This window comes from Solenopsis invicta, chromosome 8 (genome assembly GCF_016802725.1).
Source record: "Solenopsis invicta isolate M01_SB chromosome 8, UNIL_Sinv_3.0, whole genome shotgun sequence".
Classification (NCBI taxonomy): domain Eukaryota; kingdom Metazoa; phylum Arthropoda; class Insecta; order Hymenoptera; family Formicidae; genus Solenopsis; species Solenopsis invicta.
In genome coordinates, this window is record NC_052671.1 from 7,099,232 (window position 1) to 7,114,508 (window position 15,277).

The window sequence follows — 15,277 nt, forward strand, 5'->3', positions numbered from 1 at the left end:
GTTATAATTTCAAATATTATTATATTAATATAGCAAAATATTAAAACATGAATGATAAAAATAAAATATTTACTTATAGTAAGAATGCAGTTAGAATTATATACCTGTTCTTTAAACACTTACTATTTGCGTAGTAATAATAAATAATAGTTATAATTTGCATTATTACAATAGCTTAAAATAGTTAAAATCGAAAATGATTATAAATTATTGTTAAATTATAATTGTAACCATTTTTTCTCTCAGTGTAGATATTATTTAACAAATCACTGTGCAAATCACTTTTTACACTTCTTATGCTTTTGTCTTTAAGACAAATTGGTGTTCGCTGCTTTATTTGCGATAACGTTACGGCCGGACAAATTGGTGTCTTCTGATAAGAATATTTAGTATCTACCTGATTTTGAAATGATAAATTGCTGTCATGTATCAATTTTATCATTCCATTTGATACATGAAATATTGTATCTATGTGTGTTAAAATTAATTGAATAAAAATGTTTTCTAAAATATCATAATAGAGACAAAACATTACTCGGAAACGATAAAACATTTTTATCGGATTCTAATTACGTTAAATCTCTTCGAATTATACATTTCAATAATTATGAGACACCGATAATCGGCCAAAACGCTGCTCGCGAATTGTGGTTTCCCCGAATAAATGGAATTTTTTGATTTCAGTTACCTTTGCAGGCAACCCCATGAGGAGGATGCCCATGAGGCGGGTGTCAATGATGGAACTCGGCTTCGCCGACCGAGCTCACTCGATGGACAAGGCGGCGGATGACGGGTCCCACTCTTTGCCGGACTGCCGGAGAGTACGCCTTAACTCCCTCGCCTGCACGCCCGCTCACATGCCGAGCCTATCGACCGCCCTGATCACCTCCTCCACGTCGGAATCGTCGGAGGACGTGGACGAGGAGGAAGAGAAGGCTTGACCCTTGGGGACCGTCGACGAGGAGCGAACGTCCGCCTTCGCGGACGTCGAGCGTCGACGACGTCGGCCCTTCCGGCGACCACCACGTCGTCACTCGTTGCTCACTTCGCTCCTGCGCCGACCGAGTGCCCCCGTTTGAGAAGACCTGCCCTTGACGAGACGCCTTCTGGCTCCGAGGGCATCTCGCGAAACCTGAATCTCGGCCTGAATCTTGTTGATGCGCCTCACTAACATTGATGTGCGAAACAAGACGTTACGATGAACAAATTCCAAGAGAGACTGTGAAAAACGCGTCGAAGCTTTTTATTGGATTTTGCAAGAACAGAAATATTTAGGAAAATGCGAAAATTTTGTGCTAATTAGATGAAAAAAGGGAAAGATTTTCTTCTAAAAGGTTAATGACGAGTTTCGTGGTAACGAAAAAAAAGGACAAAGTGGCGAAATCTCTTTGGAATGAACGATCTTCTGTTCGAGTTCGGTATTCGGTATTCGCGAGATCGCTCGCCGATTTCCGGAAGGAAGCGGAACGACGTATACGAAGTTGAAATTCGACGAATCACTGTTATTTTTTTCTGCACGCATTCGCGAGAGCGAAGGCGCTTGTCGAGAGCAAGGGCTTATTTCTAAATCCGTCTCTAAGACATCTTGGAATTGTGGCCTTAAGGACTATAGAAGTGCTTGGACGCCCCGACGATCCTGTACACGCTGCCGTCGTCGTCGGCGCAAAATTCATTTGTCGGTGCTATCGATAAAAGTCTTGTAAAAATTACGCCGCGCGGCGCCGTAAAATGCGCCGCCCAAGCTTGTCCCAAGATTTACCACGAGTACCTTCTCTCGAAGGTGGATTCAGCGGTGATCATCGCTGCTGTATACTTCGCGATTAAGCTTCGGTCAGACTAATCGACTTGGTAGAATGTGACCTGCAAAGTAGGAAAAACGCTTGGAGTTGTTGTCACACAATTTACCATAAATTCTGAAAATGATATTCTGCCAGTAGCATAATGCGAGACACTTACGTCACAATGTCATTTTCGATAAAGCTAGTTAATTTATGACACAATGTCGATTAGCATTACCTCCGCGATCTTTTATGACATCATTTTCTATAGAGAAAGTATAATTTTTTATCTCCATCGTTGCTTGCTAGTAAGTATTTCTAGTCTTCTTAACAAGATTTTGAAGAATGCTCACTCATCAAACTGTCAATTATAGATATAATATGAGATCTGCCATATATGTTTTGGAAATAAGAGGGACGATTTTATCGTCACGATAGACGAGTATGTATTTTTTTAATTATTTGATTAAAGGTGCAATTTCACATGCTACTAAAAGAAGCAACGACATATTTGTCGTTTGTATTCCAGCGGCTGAAATTTTGTAGTTTGAAAAGTTTTAATTAAGTACAAGCTTACACGCTATGCAAAGCATGCTTACACGCTGTCAAAACCATTGCTTTTCGCATTTTGTCATGATAATAATGACGAAAGTCATCGTGTAATCCTTTTTGTCACTCAAACGACCGGTTCAAGCGGCTCGTGAAATTGCACCTCAAAGCTTTGTATGTACGCTAAGTCGCCAAGTCTGGCCGCAGCTTCGCGGATGACGATAGTCCAACATTAAGTGCGTTATATCGTTAGTAGTCCCGTTCGTGAGTCTGACGCATGTACGCGACGCATGCATGCGACACAGCACATCACGGTGTACGTAGATGACATCCCGTAGCGACGCATCCCCAGCTGAATTTAGGAGTATTCCTTTCAAGCGAACGGTTGCGTGATGATTTGGACGACGATGCGACTATCGGTTGCGTAGAACCAGACGTGAGAGATGCGTACAGATGCGCGCCGCTCTCCCTTCTAGTATGGCCTTAAAAGAAAAAAAAAGGAAAAACTTTCCAGCAAGCGGATACTCGTGAGTAACACGGTGCCTGGTGTATGGATAATACACTGTTACGATACATTGTTAAATATCGCGCAGCCACGGCACCGCTTAGTTAATATTTAGCGAAAAACCGCCAGAAGCATGTACATACGGTTTTTTCTTAATGATACGCTAGAAAATTGTCAGCATCCTCATCGTTGTCATCCTCAACAACATCCTCATCCACACTATTTTTGTTATCGTTTGGTATTATTTCTTCGGCGGAGTGAAAGAGAAGATATCAGAGAAACAGAGAGATAGAGAGAGAGAGAGAGAGAAGCGGAGCGCGACCACTATACCATTCGGTATTCTAGTTATTATTGTTAACACTTGTTACTATCGCTAGTATATGATTATACTAGTTCTACTACTAATAATTAAATAATGCAATTATAGCTATCGCTCGATGCGGGCGGAAAGCGAAAGCGCCGAGCTCATGCTAGTTTCGAGGGGAACTTTATCAACGGCCGGAGAGTCTTTTGATAGCTGGAGACTTATTTTGATTAAATGGAAGATCGAGAATAGAATGCAGTTACGAAATGGAGTCGCCTCAAATAGTGGAACCTTGTCATCAATGTCTTTTGAATACGTTTATTGCGCATTGCAGAAATTGCAGCCTTTCTCGTACTTATTTTCGCGTCACTCATAACGATTAATACCAATTTTATTAATAACTATAATTAGCTTAGGCTTTCAATAAACTCTTGACCTTTTAACTTTTGACAATTACCTCACGGCTCTTGCGGGACCCTGCGATTTTTATACTTCCTTACAAGTACATCGTACTGCGGAGTACTTAATTTAGCGTATACGCGATCTCTGATACCGAACCACTTTTGTATCTACATAAGGGTGACAGGGTATAAGTTCGCATTATTAGAAAAAGAAAAAAACACGGGAAGTTCAATAAAAATGATTTTGCATTCGGATTTGGAAGTTCCCCTCGCATGGAATATTCCTCGCGGCCTTTAGTTACTTAGACCGGATAAAAAAACGTCGGACTAGTCTCTAGGTGCTAGTCTACGCTGTTGATTTGTTAAAAAGGAAATAAATGTTTATTTCTTAAAGGACTATTACATTGGACATTTTTATATTTCACACACGTCTCTTACCTCCTTATTTACTCCTTATCGTTCCTTAAATGAATTATTCTCGCCAATAATGACACTCGAAGAGTGGAAGAAACGTTTTTTAAATTGCTCAATTTTCTCGTTCTTTCCTTTATATAACATCTTCCTTCTTTCAATAAAAATTATAAATATTTCTCTATGATGCTTCGAGTATATCCAAGTAAAAATATTTCCAGTTGTCGGACCTCGAACGTTCCTAATGTCACGATCGTCTGAAAACAGCATCGTAAAGTCATCTTTACTCACAGAACAATTACGAGCCAGGTAATAAAATAATTATCGTTAGCTGATGAATGAATTGCACCTTCGATCTTCTGAAGATCACTCGACGAAATCGAGGCAGAGGAGCCTTGGCGATCGCACGCGGCAGATCGCGTGAGTAATTTTCGTGCGATAAAATTGTCGACCGTGGAAACGAACATGCCTGGAGGTGTCGTATTCCTGGTTTGCATTCCCACTCTGAGCTACGAGCACGAACTTGTGTTCGGCGTGCCGCTGAAGCGATCGAAGAAGATCGAGAAGAGTAAGAATAAAATCGCGACGCCGAAGGTGGATCTTCGATTGAAGGAATCGAAAAACCGCGCGCAATTGCTTACGCTCGACGATGATGGTGACGATGACGACGATGTCGGCATCGATGTCGGCATTGACTCTAGGAATCGTGCTCGCGGATACCCCACACGATCGAAAACGCCGGTCTTTGTGTCGATGGAAACGGTAAAGTGAAAAACATTTAGAAGACGTAAGGGAAAATTGCTGAAGGCGTACTGAAGCGTATCTATTCAATATTTTATATTTTTATTTTATATAAGGAACATTTAATGAAAAAAATAAAAAGTAATTAAGAAATAAGTAGATAAAAATTTAACAAAATTTATTTTGTTTTATGCATGCTATCAGTATTTTAGAAAATCAGATACATGTAAATTTTTCATCAACTTATATAACGTAATTATGCAATTTTATTTTGAATTGTTATATTTTCATAAAAAAAACTTGTAGACTATTTTACATTATTTATATGTACTTATTTACAATTATTATAAAAATTAAATAGATATTTTTATACTTTACTAAGTTTTCTTAATTTGTACCACCACACATTTTACTATCAAGAAATGATATTAATATAAGATTCTTAAGTGATGAAGTGACTAAAACTAAGTAATTCATAAAATAATTCAAGCCAGTTTTATTTTAGTATTCTTACCTTTTCATTAAACTTGTTTATTAATTACTGAATATTTAATCGCTTTTTCGATAAATTATTAATAAAATAAATAGTTTAAATATTAGTTAATAGTTTCTTATATTTTTAATCATTTTAATTTATAAATTCGATATTTTCAAAGATGAAGAATTTTATTTTAATTACCCCAGATACGCTTTAGGTAACCGATTTTTTAAATCATACTTTTTGCAGTATATTACAGAAAAGCTTATAACAAATTTAATTTATTATTAATTTAATAAATAATTCCATTAATTTGATAATAATTAAATAATTCCAAATTTAGTCGACATAATTAATTTATTAATTTATTATTATTATTATTATTGAAAGATTTAACGTGTAATAATAAATGACTGAAACATTTAAGCTACAATTTTGAACTTTGATTTGCATTCAAAACAGCACTAAATACGAAATATAATAAAAAATAGCTTAAGTGCACATTTGGTAACTAAAAATTTAGTTAAATACAGATCAGAAAATAATTTTATGTTGAACTATCAAAATAATTATGTAAGACATTCAAGAATGATGACACTGCTGCAAAAAGTTTTGACATTTTATTAACTGGTTTAAACATCCAATACAAATTATTTTAATAATTCAACATTATTTTCAAATTTATATCTCAGCAAACTTGTCCTTTCCATGTGTGTCTATATTTGTTTAGTATAAAGACGTAAAGTAATATACAAAGTAATATATTTGTTAGTATAAAGTAATTATGGATCATCAGATCAGATCATAGTAATTATAGATTTCATGTTTCTTCATTAATTCTTTGTTGTTAACTTGCTTAAAAAAAAATAAAAATATTTTTTTTATAAATATTTTTTTCAATTCAATTTCAGATTAATATTCATACTTATCAAATTATACAGTTTATTTCATTTTTGCAGGTGTTGGAAGAACTACTCAAAAAGCTAAGGATAGAACACGTCGTGTGGTGCAAAGATAAGGAAGACATGTATTACGAGGTATAAAAGTTATATGGTCATATTTTTATCGGAAAAAAACGATTTTACTGAAGTATCTAAAAAATTTAGCTGGATGTATTTAGCCGCATGCAGATCTGAAAATAAGTCATCAAAATAATTGTTGATCATTCAAACTGATTGCTGGAATGCCAAAACTATTCGCAGCATTATTCATCGAGTGCTTGAATATCAGTTATAATTATTTTGACGGTTCAATAAAATTATTTTTGCAGATCTATATCCAGCTTGATTTGTAGATACCTCAGCGAAATCGCTTTTTCCACGTGTATAATATTTCCAAATGTGACTACAAACGAGGTTTCTTGATGGAAGGTGATATTTCCGGTGCCCGCCGGCGACCCCTGCGAAAATTGCATACATTGCCTCACCGAGATGGGTATTGGCGTTAAAATGAACTCGATAGTGAGGTGATTTTTCCCTGAGCTGAAGAAGTTGCACGAGCGAGTTCCAATGCGCTCGCGGAGTCATGACTTTGGCCATTGATTTTTTTATTTTTAGCGTAATCCCAACGCAATGTACGTACAGCGGTGTGGATGGGACAGGATTGCTGGCTGTGAAGGACGACGTTGCTCGCAGGTTTCTCTAATTGACTTTTATTGCTAATGCGATTGGCGTAAAAGCGGAAATATTTCTGAGACATTATCTGACATATATTTTCTGCCATTCAGACGGAAAGAATCGGAGGATCGAAAGAACGCTTGGGAGGATTTCGTAGGATCTATTAGATCGAAATTGACGGTGAAACAAGTGGTCGATGGCGTCCGCAGTGGCGGTGATCTCAGTTTCGATTACGTGTGCCTGGTATTAACCGCGGAGTAAGAAGCCAAAACTACCTCTTATACGCATTATCTCTAGATAAATAATAATTAAAACAGACTTCTGGTAAGTTCGTCTGTGACTGTGAGAGAATAATACTCTAATTCCTCTTATCATTCATACGACGATATTCATTTCATCGTCATGTTTTATTATTAATGCTATTACGATTCGGATGTAATTGTGAAGGGAGAGCATTAGAATATTGAACATAAAACATGGGTTTTACGACATTTTGCTGTAATAAAATATAGGATGTATTAATAATAATAATCAACTTTGCGAAAATTACGATCTTGCAGCTGTCTCGCTGCACTTGGTCTCGTCGAGAACAGTGCAACTAATGTCGTTGCAGCCATGCTAGTTTCTCCCCTCATGGTAAAAAAACCCTTTAATGCAACTCTTTGCTAGTCGTCAAACAATGTTTCGCGCGTCACCTCACGCTTTTGATCGTCTCGTTGATCAAAGGGACCTGTGATGTCTCTGACTTTCGGGACGATCATAGCCGACAGAGACCTGCAACTGGTCGGCCTGAAAAGCTTGATGCTCGGTATCTTCTTATCGATACTCTTCGGCTTCATATTCGGCCTTATCCTTGGCACAACCGAAATGCCTTGGGGCTACAACGACTGGCCAACCGACGAAATGAAGGGCAGGTGATATCACCAAGAGTGACCAGACATATTGTTACTAACGTAGATTACATACAGCTTCTACACAATTATATAAAAATATAGTTATAAATTTTATCACACAAAATGACAACTTTCTTTTACAGAGGCAACTATAGATCGCTCTGGATGGGTGTTCTCTGGGCTCTTCCATCTGGCACAGGTGTCGCAGTCGCTCTGCTGCAAGGCAGTAATGGACCGTTAATTGGCGTCGCCATATCAGCTTCATTGCTACCGCCAGTCGTTAATTGCGTGAGAGAATAATGCACATACCGTATAAAAATAAATTCTATAGAGTAATAATTAGACGTGAGTTGAGTAAAGATACGTTTATGTTTGCTTTTTCTCCTTTTGCACGGATAGTCGTTAATGATTAATGTAATTACGTTGATCGGATTGAGAGCTCGTTTTTATTTTTCACAGGGTTTGTTTTGGGCCCTGGGATGCATATGGCTCATATATCGACCCATAAAAATGCCGCACATCAAAGGCGAATCTTATACAAACTTTAATAGCTCCTATACATATATCTACAGCGATTACTTGCCCGTAGAATTCTTCTGCAATGGCATTATCAGCGCGTGTCTGACATTTATCAATGTAATGTGCATCTTTATTACGGCGATAATAGTCTTGAAGGTAATTAAAGTTAGCATGCGATACAGTTCGTTAATGGGCCGAGAACAATCGCAAATTGCAACAGTAATTTGCATCCCGTATTATTACGTCACCGGCACGATATATACGTGGCGTTGTTAATTGCAACTTCGCTATCGAGTTACGCAAATTACATTGCGATACGACAAATTCGCCGATTTTAATAAATAACACGTATAAGCCGCTCTATATCGCGTACGCGTTATTTTTATTTTCGTCGTAATCATTTTTTCACAACCGCAGATAAAAGAAGTGGCCGCACCATACACATCCACGCCGGAACTACGTCGATTCTGGGAACACGATATCCGGCTGGTTCGCGATAAGAATATCTCTAGAGATAACAGTTCCTTGGATTCGAGGTAAGAAAAAAAAACTGCGAGTGTAAATATTGCCAAACTATGACGTTATACTTGATCTTACTAGTGAGTCATAAGTAATAACATAAAAGTACGCGTTGATTAAAAAAGTGATTACATTCCTCCATATTAAAACACATTTCAATTAGTTTCTACGATGGGCTGAGTAAAACAAAGCAACGAGCGTTGGAACGCACGTTAAACGAAGCAGTCAGGGAAGCGATGAACGATGAAACCTTCCGAAAAGTACAAAGGGTCAGTTACGGCCAACACGGACCAGAAGAGGTACCATTTCCTTACTGTTATATCAATTTGAACATTTTTTTAAATAAAGTTATCTAAATTATTATATATTATATTCTACAGATACTTTAATGGTTTTTTAAAAAATTTGTAGATTGGCTCTCGACTTGGTCTTCATGGTCGCGGAACCGCGGGTAGAGGTAACATAAATGACGGTGGAAACGTCGAAGAAATAATAGGTGGAGATCAAAAGTCGCACAAAGGCTTAGCGAATTCTGGCAATACAAGCGAGGACTTGATCGCATTGGATCGTTTAATAACATATCTCCTGAGCCAGCCAAGCAATTCCACTGGCAGCAATTTGGATTCATGGAGACGCTCGCATCGAGCTAGTTTACGAGGCTACAGACAATTACGTGGCACCCCCGCTGATATTGCGGAAACCGGTGGCGTTGGCACAACGCCCCTTTAAGCACAAGTTGACATTTAAAGAAGAGCCAACATCGCATATAAAAATAGCATTACAACAGCTGGTGTTAATTTAAATGTCATAAGTGTAAAATGAAATTGTAATAAGGACAAGGAACACATATAGAAACGTTAAACAATTTTTGCTAAAGATATGATAGATATTATTGATATTTGCATTTGTATCACAATTTACACAACGTAGCGAATATATATAAGAACTTTAAACTGAGATCTATAAATCACCTTAATCGTCAGATGGCTCGGTACCAAAGTACCTATCGCCAAAATTGCCGATGCCAGGCAGTACGTAGAACTTCTCATTTATCTCGGGATCCAATGCAGAGGTAACGATCTTTACGCGCGGGAAGGCGTACGCAATCGAATGCACCCCGGATTCGGCCATCAGCAGTGACGCCAATAGCACATTTTCCTCGGCAACGTCGTGATCCAGAAGTACCCTGATCGCCATGATAGCGGCAGCACCAGTCGCAACAGTTGCATCCATCAATATTACTCGGTAGTCTTTAATGTCTTTCGGTAATCGAAGATAGTACAACTAGGTATAAAAAATAATCTATAGTATCGACCTGCTATCAAAAATATACCTATGACGGACAAATTTTCGAGTGCTTACTTCGGGCTCGCCAGTCTGCTGATTAGTCTGGATAAGAATTTTTCCTATGCGTATGTCTTTGCACACATCTCGCACAGCCTGTTCCATGGTTTCGCCGGCGCGCAATATCGACACACCACATATTTTGTCTGTTGCTCCTCGTTTACCACCGTACAACACTCCTTGTGGTGTTTCGACAGTTACATCCTTCATGTAAAAATAATAAAATTATAACATATCAGAAATTAAGTAAGAAACCTACTTCTTATCCATTGAAATAACAATTACAATAAAATAAATAAAAAAAAATATATATATATATATTGACAGTTTTCGCCTAGCCAGGGCTGTGATAAAATAAATTTAAAAAAATAAATAAATATTCGTACATACCATTGAACAACTGCAACATGTTTGCACTTACCTCAAAAGGCAGTAGAGATAACGCATATTCAATGACTAGTCGGATCAAGCGTTTAGAGTAAAAAATAAATTCATCTCTATAGGTCTCCTTATTTCGTATGAACGTATGAAGACCTTTTATTTGCGGTGTATTCGGTAATAAGTACAAAGAAGAAGGTAACGGTTGTCCGATATATGAGTGCGCTAATTTTTCCCTCAACTTGAAACCTCTCTGAAAGCGACACAGAGATCATTGCAACCAATAATAATTTTACATTAAACTGTAAAGTAAAAGCTGACAATTTACCAACTGAAGTTGAGTGTGAACGTGTTGTACGATTAGCTCTATCGCTACTTCGTTTTCTCCTCCGCGCGGCACAATGATATCGGCATGAACCATAAGAGGCGCTATGTAATAATAAAAAGCCGGTTGCACATGCTTACTATATTGTTTTAATACACCCTCCAAGTCTCTGCCTCTTTGCGAAATATCTCTTCGTAAACGTCTGGCCAGTCTGACGTCCGCATCAGTATCGACGAAAATTTTCATATCGCACAGCTTGATGAAACGTTTATCCATTTTGTTACTCTCTTTCGATATCTTTTCCGATCTATAAATTAATTTAATCTTTTTATTGATTTACCTTTAAGACGTCGACATTGTAAAAGGTAAGTATTCCCTCGAAGATAATGACGTTGGCGCCATACATCGTTTTCTTCCAAACAAAGAAGAAAAGAACTGTACAAATCGCGTTAATTTCTCGCATATTAAGTATAAAATCGTAATTAATCAACTTACCGTTCTACTTTCTCTACGATGCGTTAAAAAATTATAAATAGGAACTTCTACCATACGCCCTTCCTTCAAACGCTGCAACGTAGTCTTGAGAAGTTCGAAATCGAATGCATCAGGATGATCAAAGTTGTACTCATTGTGTGCAGCCATCTCGTGCTGCTTCTCGTTTAATACCTACAAGATAAATATTTAGTGATTATCTACAACATTACAAAATTATTTTCCATCGTGATAATGACAAATTGATTATTGTATAAGATATTTTTAGCAAACACTATTGATTAGAATACTTAACGCACTTTATAAAAGGAATCCATACTAAGAAGGGTCACCCATGGGACGTCAAGAGATTCTATGATTTTAGTTGCCACTGTTGTTTTCCCAGAAGCACTGCCCCCACAAATACCTATTGCAAATATATTTCTCCATAATAAAAGTTTACACTTATTTTAAATAGAAATTTTAAATCACATATCAAATTAAAAACAATATTAATAGAATTTTAATTAAATACTACTAACCAATTACAAAAGGTTCTACTTGTTGACCAGCTGAATTATACCAAGGAGGTCTACCAGCTGTATAAATGGTTCGCGTTTTACTTCTGAGGATAGATTCTGCAGATGTCTTTTTACTTGATTGTGACATGCTAGTAGTACGCTGCCTGCGTGAACGTGGTGACTTTTGTGAACCTGTTATAATTATACAATATATATTATACAACATATATTTTTCTTTGTTATTTCTATATGATAATCAATACTTATTCTTAGAATATGGGTGCTTTCCATTTAACACAAGTCAGCACAAGTGCTGTTCTATCGTTATTACTCATTAAGTATTAAGAAAGCTAGAATAATGTTATCAATTTATTATTAAATGGAAAGCATTTTATATCACTTCATACATATGATTTATAATAAAAGGATTTAATTAGTAAAAGGAATAGGAATAGGATTAAAGAAAGGAAGGACCTTTTTATTCATGTATTTTTTGTATTGGCTGTCTTCGAGGAGTTCATTAAGGAACTTAAGGCATTGGATTGTTTGGATCTTCTTCTACAGGAACAATTTCATAGAAGTTTGATTCTGCAAATAGCGCATCTATATGTGCAAAAATATTATGCTTAACAAGTATTATACTTAAACAAATATGACATGCATTAAACTATATATTATTTAAAAGTAAAAGGTCATATTTTTTTTTATTTAGTTACAATTATTTCATTCACTGATAAGATATTTTATACAGTTTGTATTACATATGATTTGTTGCCAATGAATGACTAACCCAAGCTATCATAGATTATCAATCACATAAAAATAAATGTATTGGTAAATATATATAAGAAACGTATATAAGAAATTTATCGTCATTAGGTACACTAATATATCCTATCTAGTTTTACTAGTTTCACTAACAGGTTTTGCTAGCAAATAAAATAAATCCTTACCACATACGAGATCAGACCAAATTCTGGAGCACATGTTACAAAGTTGCTCTTTAAGACCAGACTAAAACCTTACGCGAGAGTCGACGGATTTATACCTGTGGACGGTGGCCTCGGAGATTGCGGTGTGCCGACGTCGGAGGGCTTGTAGTGTTCGACATCCTCGCACAGCTCGTCAGCGAGAAAAATTTCGCGGTCGTCCAAGCACACGTCGCCGTCGTCGCTGGAATAACAATTTCAGCGATAAAGTACTGATGAATTTTTAATGGACGTAGAAAAATATGTTACGAAATAAAAAAAGGAAAAAAGCCACTCTCCTCGCGCATACCTCTCGGAACTCGCCGAGCTCGGTGGTTCGAACGGGGGTTGCATCTTAGCTGCCATATTCCGTTGACTCTGCTGATCTCTCGGAGTTCGTCACCACCGGCCGACAACGTGCACGTCGCAGACGATCACCTGCGGTCTACTGCGTTGTACGTCAGCACCACGCTGCGCGCCGGACATACGTACATACGGTGCACGTCGTAACGCACAGAAATGTTTCGCATGCGGTCAGTGTTCCCGAATCGTGGGAAAGACCCCACCATCATTCGATCATCTTGCAGTTTTTCCGCGCGCGTGCGTACGAACGACCACGTGACGGTCTCGTCAGTACCGGGTCTAGAAGCGCATCTTTAAGCCTTGTGTTCACGATGCCAGAAATCGCTCCAAGAAAGAATTAAACATATCGCATTTGAACAATTCGGCAAATTAATTTCACTTAATTTAATGACTAAATTCGGAACGATTTCTAACATTGTGGACATAAAGCTTCAGCAATAATATTTTTAGGTCTTTTATTGCCATTTTCCATAGTTCAGATTATTTCACAATTTTTTGTTTGGCAGAATATTGATAAAATTTCCTGCAATTATCTGCAAAGTAATATGAAACTTATAAATAACGAAAACAAAATTATATCTTTGCGTCCACTGCTTTATTGCATGCTTCTTAATTTTTATTATAAAATTAAAAAAAACCGTAGAAATATCAAAAATATTTTAAACGACAATATATGATAAATAAATAAATTATAAATAAATAATAAATAAAAAATTTTATAACTTCGTTAACGTTTCCTGTCTTTTCATCATAACGGGCGTAACGACAACCACTTATCGCAGTGAAATATGTACGTGACTGAAGAACTGAGCGCGTTGTTAAAATCTGCGCATGCGTGGGATTTTTTTGAGGGAACCGGCCACGCGCAGCAGTGTCGATGCAAGAAATCGCGCGCATGCGGACCTCGCTATAGAACATATGTCTGACTCACGCGAAGTCTCAGCCTCGGTCGCCTCCGTACGGCTATTCAGCTCTGCAAAATCAATTCTGATTACGCATTCTTATACAATATTACATAATTTAAATTTATATTTTTAAGGATGCGTGAGTCATTTCTCAAAACATTAAGAAAATTGTGAAAAAATTACAGATTGTTTTGAAAGCAGTAGAACAAATTTCTTATCTGAATAAAAAATAATTTTAATAAGAAAGTAGGCATGTGCTCTAATAAGATAATGAAATAAGAAATAATGAAAAAATCTGAATTTTTGTTTAAGTATTTTAAATATTGCATCTTAAACTATTGCTGGTTATATCTAGACTATATTCTGGAAAAAAATTGTAAATTTTAAAAATATTAAGAATATTGTAGAAATATCGAAAAATCGTTTTTCCTTGAATCTCTTTTTTCAAAGATTATTCAATTTTGATTATTGCAAATTGATTTCGTAGGTTTTCGTTCTTTTTTACAAGACCTTTTCTTTGACTCTCTTCATCTCCAACATTTGAGCACGCGTAGACGTGCGATGACAATAAATACATCAGAGGCAGTGACGTAGGGGAGGCTGGGGGCAAGTTTCCGCCCACGTGGGCTAGATTGGCTATCTTTGGCATGTATGTTTGCGAAAGAGAAGCGTGAGACCAAGGAGACCAACGCTTCGAATATTGTAGCTGCGTGCTGCAAGAAAAACGTTCCTTTGTTGGCTTTCGCTTTTAATAAGACGCAAATGCATGCATCTTGAGTGTTCGGTATGCGAAATTGATAAGAAACATGCATGAGAATCAAGTAACCTGCAACTTCATATCTATGTTACGCTCATATCGTATGTAATGGCAATTATTGAGGATAGAAAAGGAAATATTTTAACGTACAGGCACTAAAATTAAAAATAAAACAAAATTCGTACGAAATAAAATTATAAATAAAATAAAATTTTTGTGAAAGAAAATTATAAAATTCGATTAAAACGCACGTGTTTTATGTAATAAGTTAATAACACACGAAACTGCATGTGTATCGAGGCATGTATCATATATCTTCCTTTATACGCATAAATTTATTCGTTAATTGCGTGTGTGGATCTATTACCGCAAAATAAATCAATTTTTTAAATGTAGTAAAAAGCAATTTGATTGTGTATTGGAAATTCAAGAATGACGTTAATGATTACATCATGTCGATGTGAATACATAACGCATACACAAGAGAGACACGTGTAAATCCAATTTTTTTATTGGAAACATGAGATGTTA

At 36.7% G+C, this 15,277-nt stretch overlaps 3 protein-coding genes across 9 annotated transcripts in view; 2 read left to right on the plus strand and 1 right to left on the minus strand.

Moving 5' to 3' along the window:
* Positions 1-3,933, plus strand: part of LOC105197045 (probable Na(+)/H(+) antiporter nhx-9) — a 22,252-nt gene extending 18,319 nt beyond the window's left edge. For 2 of the 4 annotated variants that reach the window (XM_011163246.3, XM_011163290.3), the window contains one exon: positions 685-3,933. In XM_011163246.3, the coding sequence (XP_011161548.2) occupies positions 685-941 (257 nt within the window). In that variant the 3' untranslated portion in view covers positions 942-3,933. The remainder of the gene's footprint in view (positions 1-684) is intronic. The other 2 variants (XR_005575436.1, XM_011163299.3) reach the window with 2 other exon arrangements.
* On the minus strand, positions 3,524-13,320 carry LOC105197083 (uridine-cytidine kinase-like 1). 3 transcript variants are annotated; one of them, XM_039452899.1, is made up of 11 exons: positions 13,032-13,320; positions 12,802-12,926; positions 11,775-11,945; positions 11,553-11,659; positions 11,257-11,427; positions 11,102-11,173; positions 10,765-11,016; positions 10,480-10,689; positions 10,077-10,262; positions 9,686-9,998; positions 3,524-4,205 (listed from the first exon to the last, which is right to left on the minus strand). In XM_039452899.1, the coding sequence occupies exons 1-10, from the start codon at positions 13,085-13,087 to the stop codon at positions 9,687-9,689; spliced, it is 1,662 nt and encodes a 553-aa protein (XP_039308833.1). In that variant the 5' UTR covers positions 13,088-13,320; the 3' UTR covers positions 3,524-4,205; position 9,686. The 3 variants fall into 3 exon arrangements, with proteins under 3 accessions (XP_039308833.1, XP_011161612.1, XP_025991913.1); XM_011163310.3 differs by lacking the exon at positions 3,524-4,205 and having other exon boundaries at positions 9,580-9,998; XM_026136128.2 differs by lacking the exons at positions 3,524-4,205; positions 13,032-13,320 and having other exon boundaries at positions 9,580-9,998; positions 12,707-12,833.
* Positions 4,204-9,667, plus strand: LOC105197088. 2 transcript variants are annotated; one of them, XM_011163318.3, is made up of 12 exons: positions 4,204-4,710; positions 6,127-6,204; positions 6,538-6,632; positions 6,724-6,801; positions 6,894-7,040; positions 7,344-7,419; positions 7,510-7,697; positions 7,820-7,964; positions 8,136-8,351; positions 8,613-8,731; positions 8,878-9,013; positions 9,126-9,667. In XM_011163318.3, the coding sequence occupies exons 1-12, from the start codon at positions 4,414-4,416 to the stop codon at positions 9,441-9,443; spliced, it is 1,893 nt and encodes a 630-aa protein (XP_011161620.1). In that variant the 5' UTR covers positions 4,204-4,413; the 3' UTR covers positions 9,444-9,667. The 2 variants fall into 2 exon arrangements, with proteins under 2 accessions (XP_011161620.1, XP_039308832.1); XM_039452898.1 differs by lacking the exons at positions 7,344-7,419; positions 7,510-7,697.
* Positions 13,321-15,277: the final 1,957 nt, after the last annotated feature.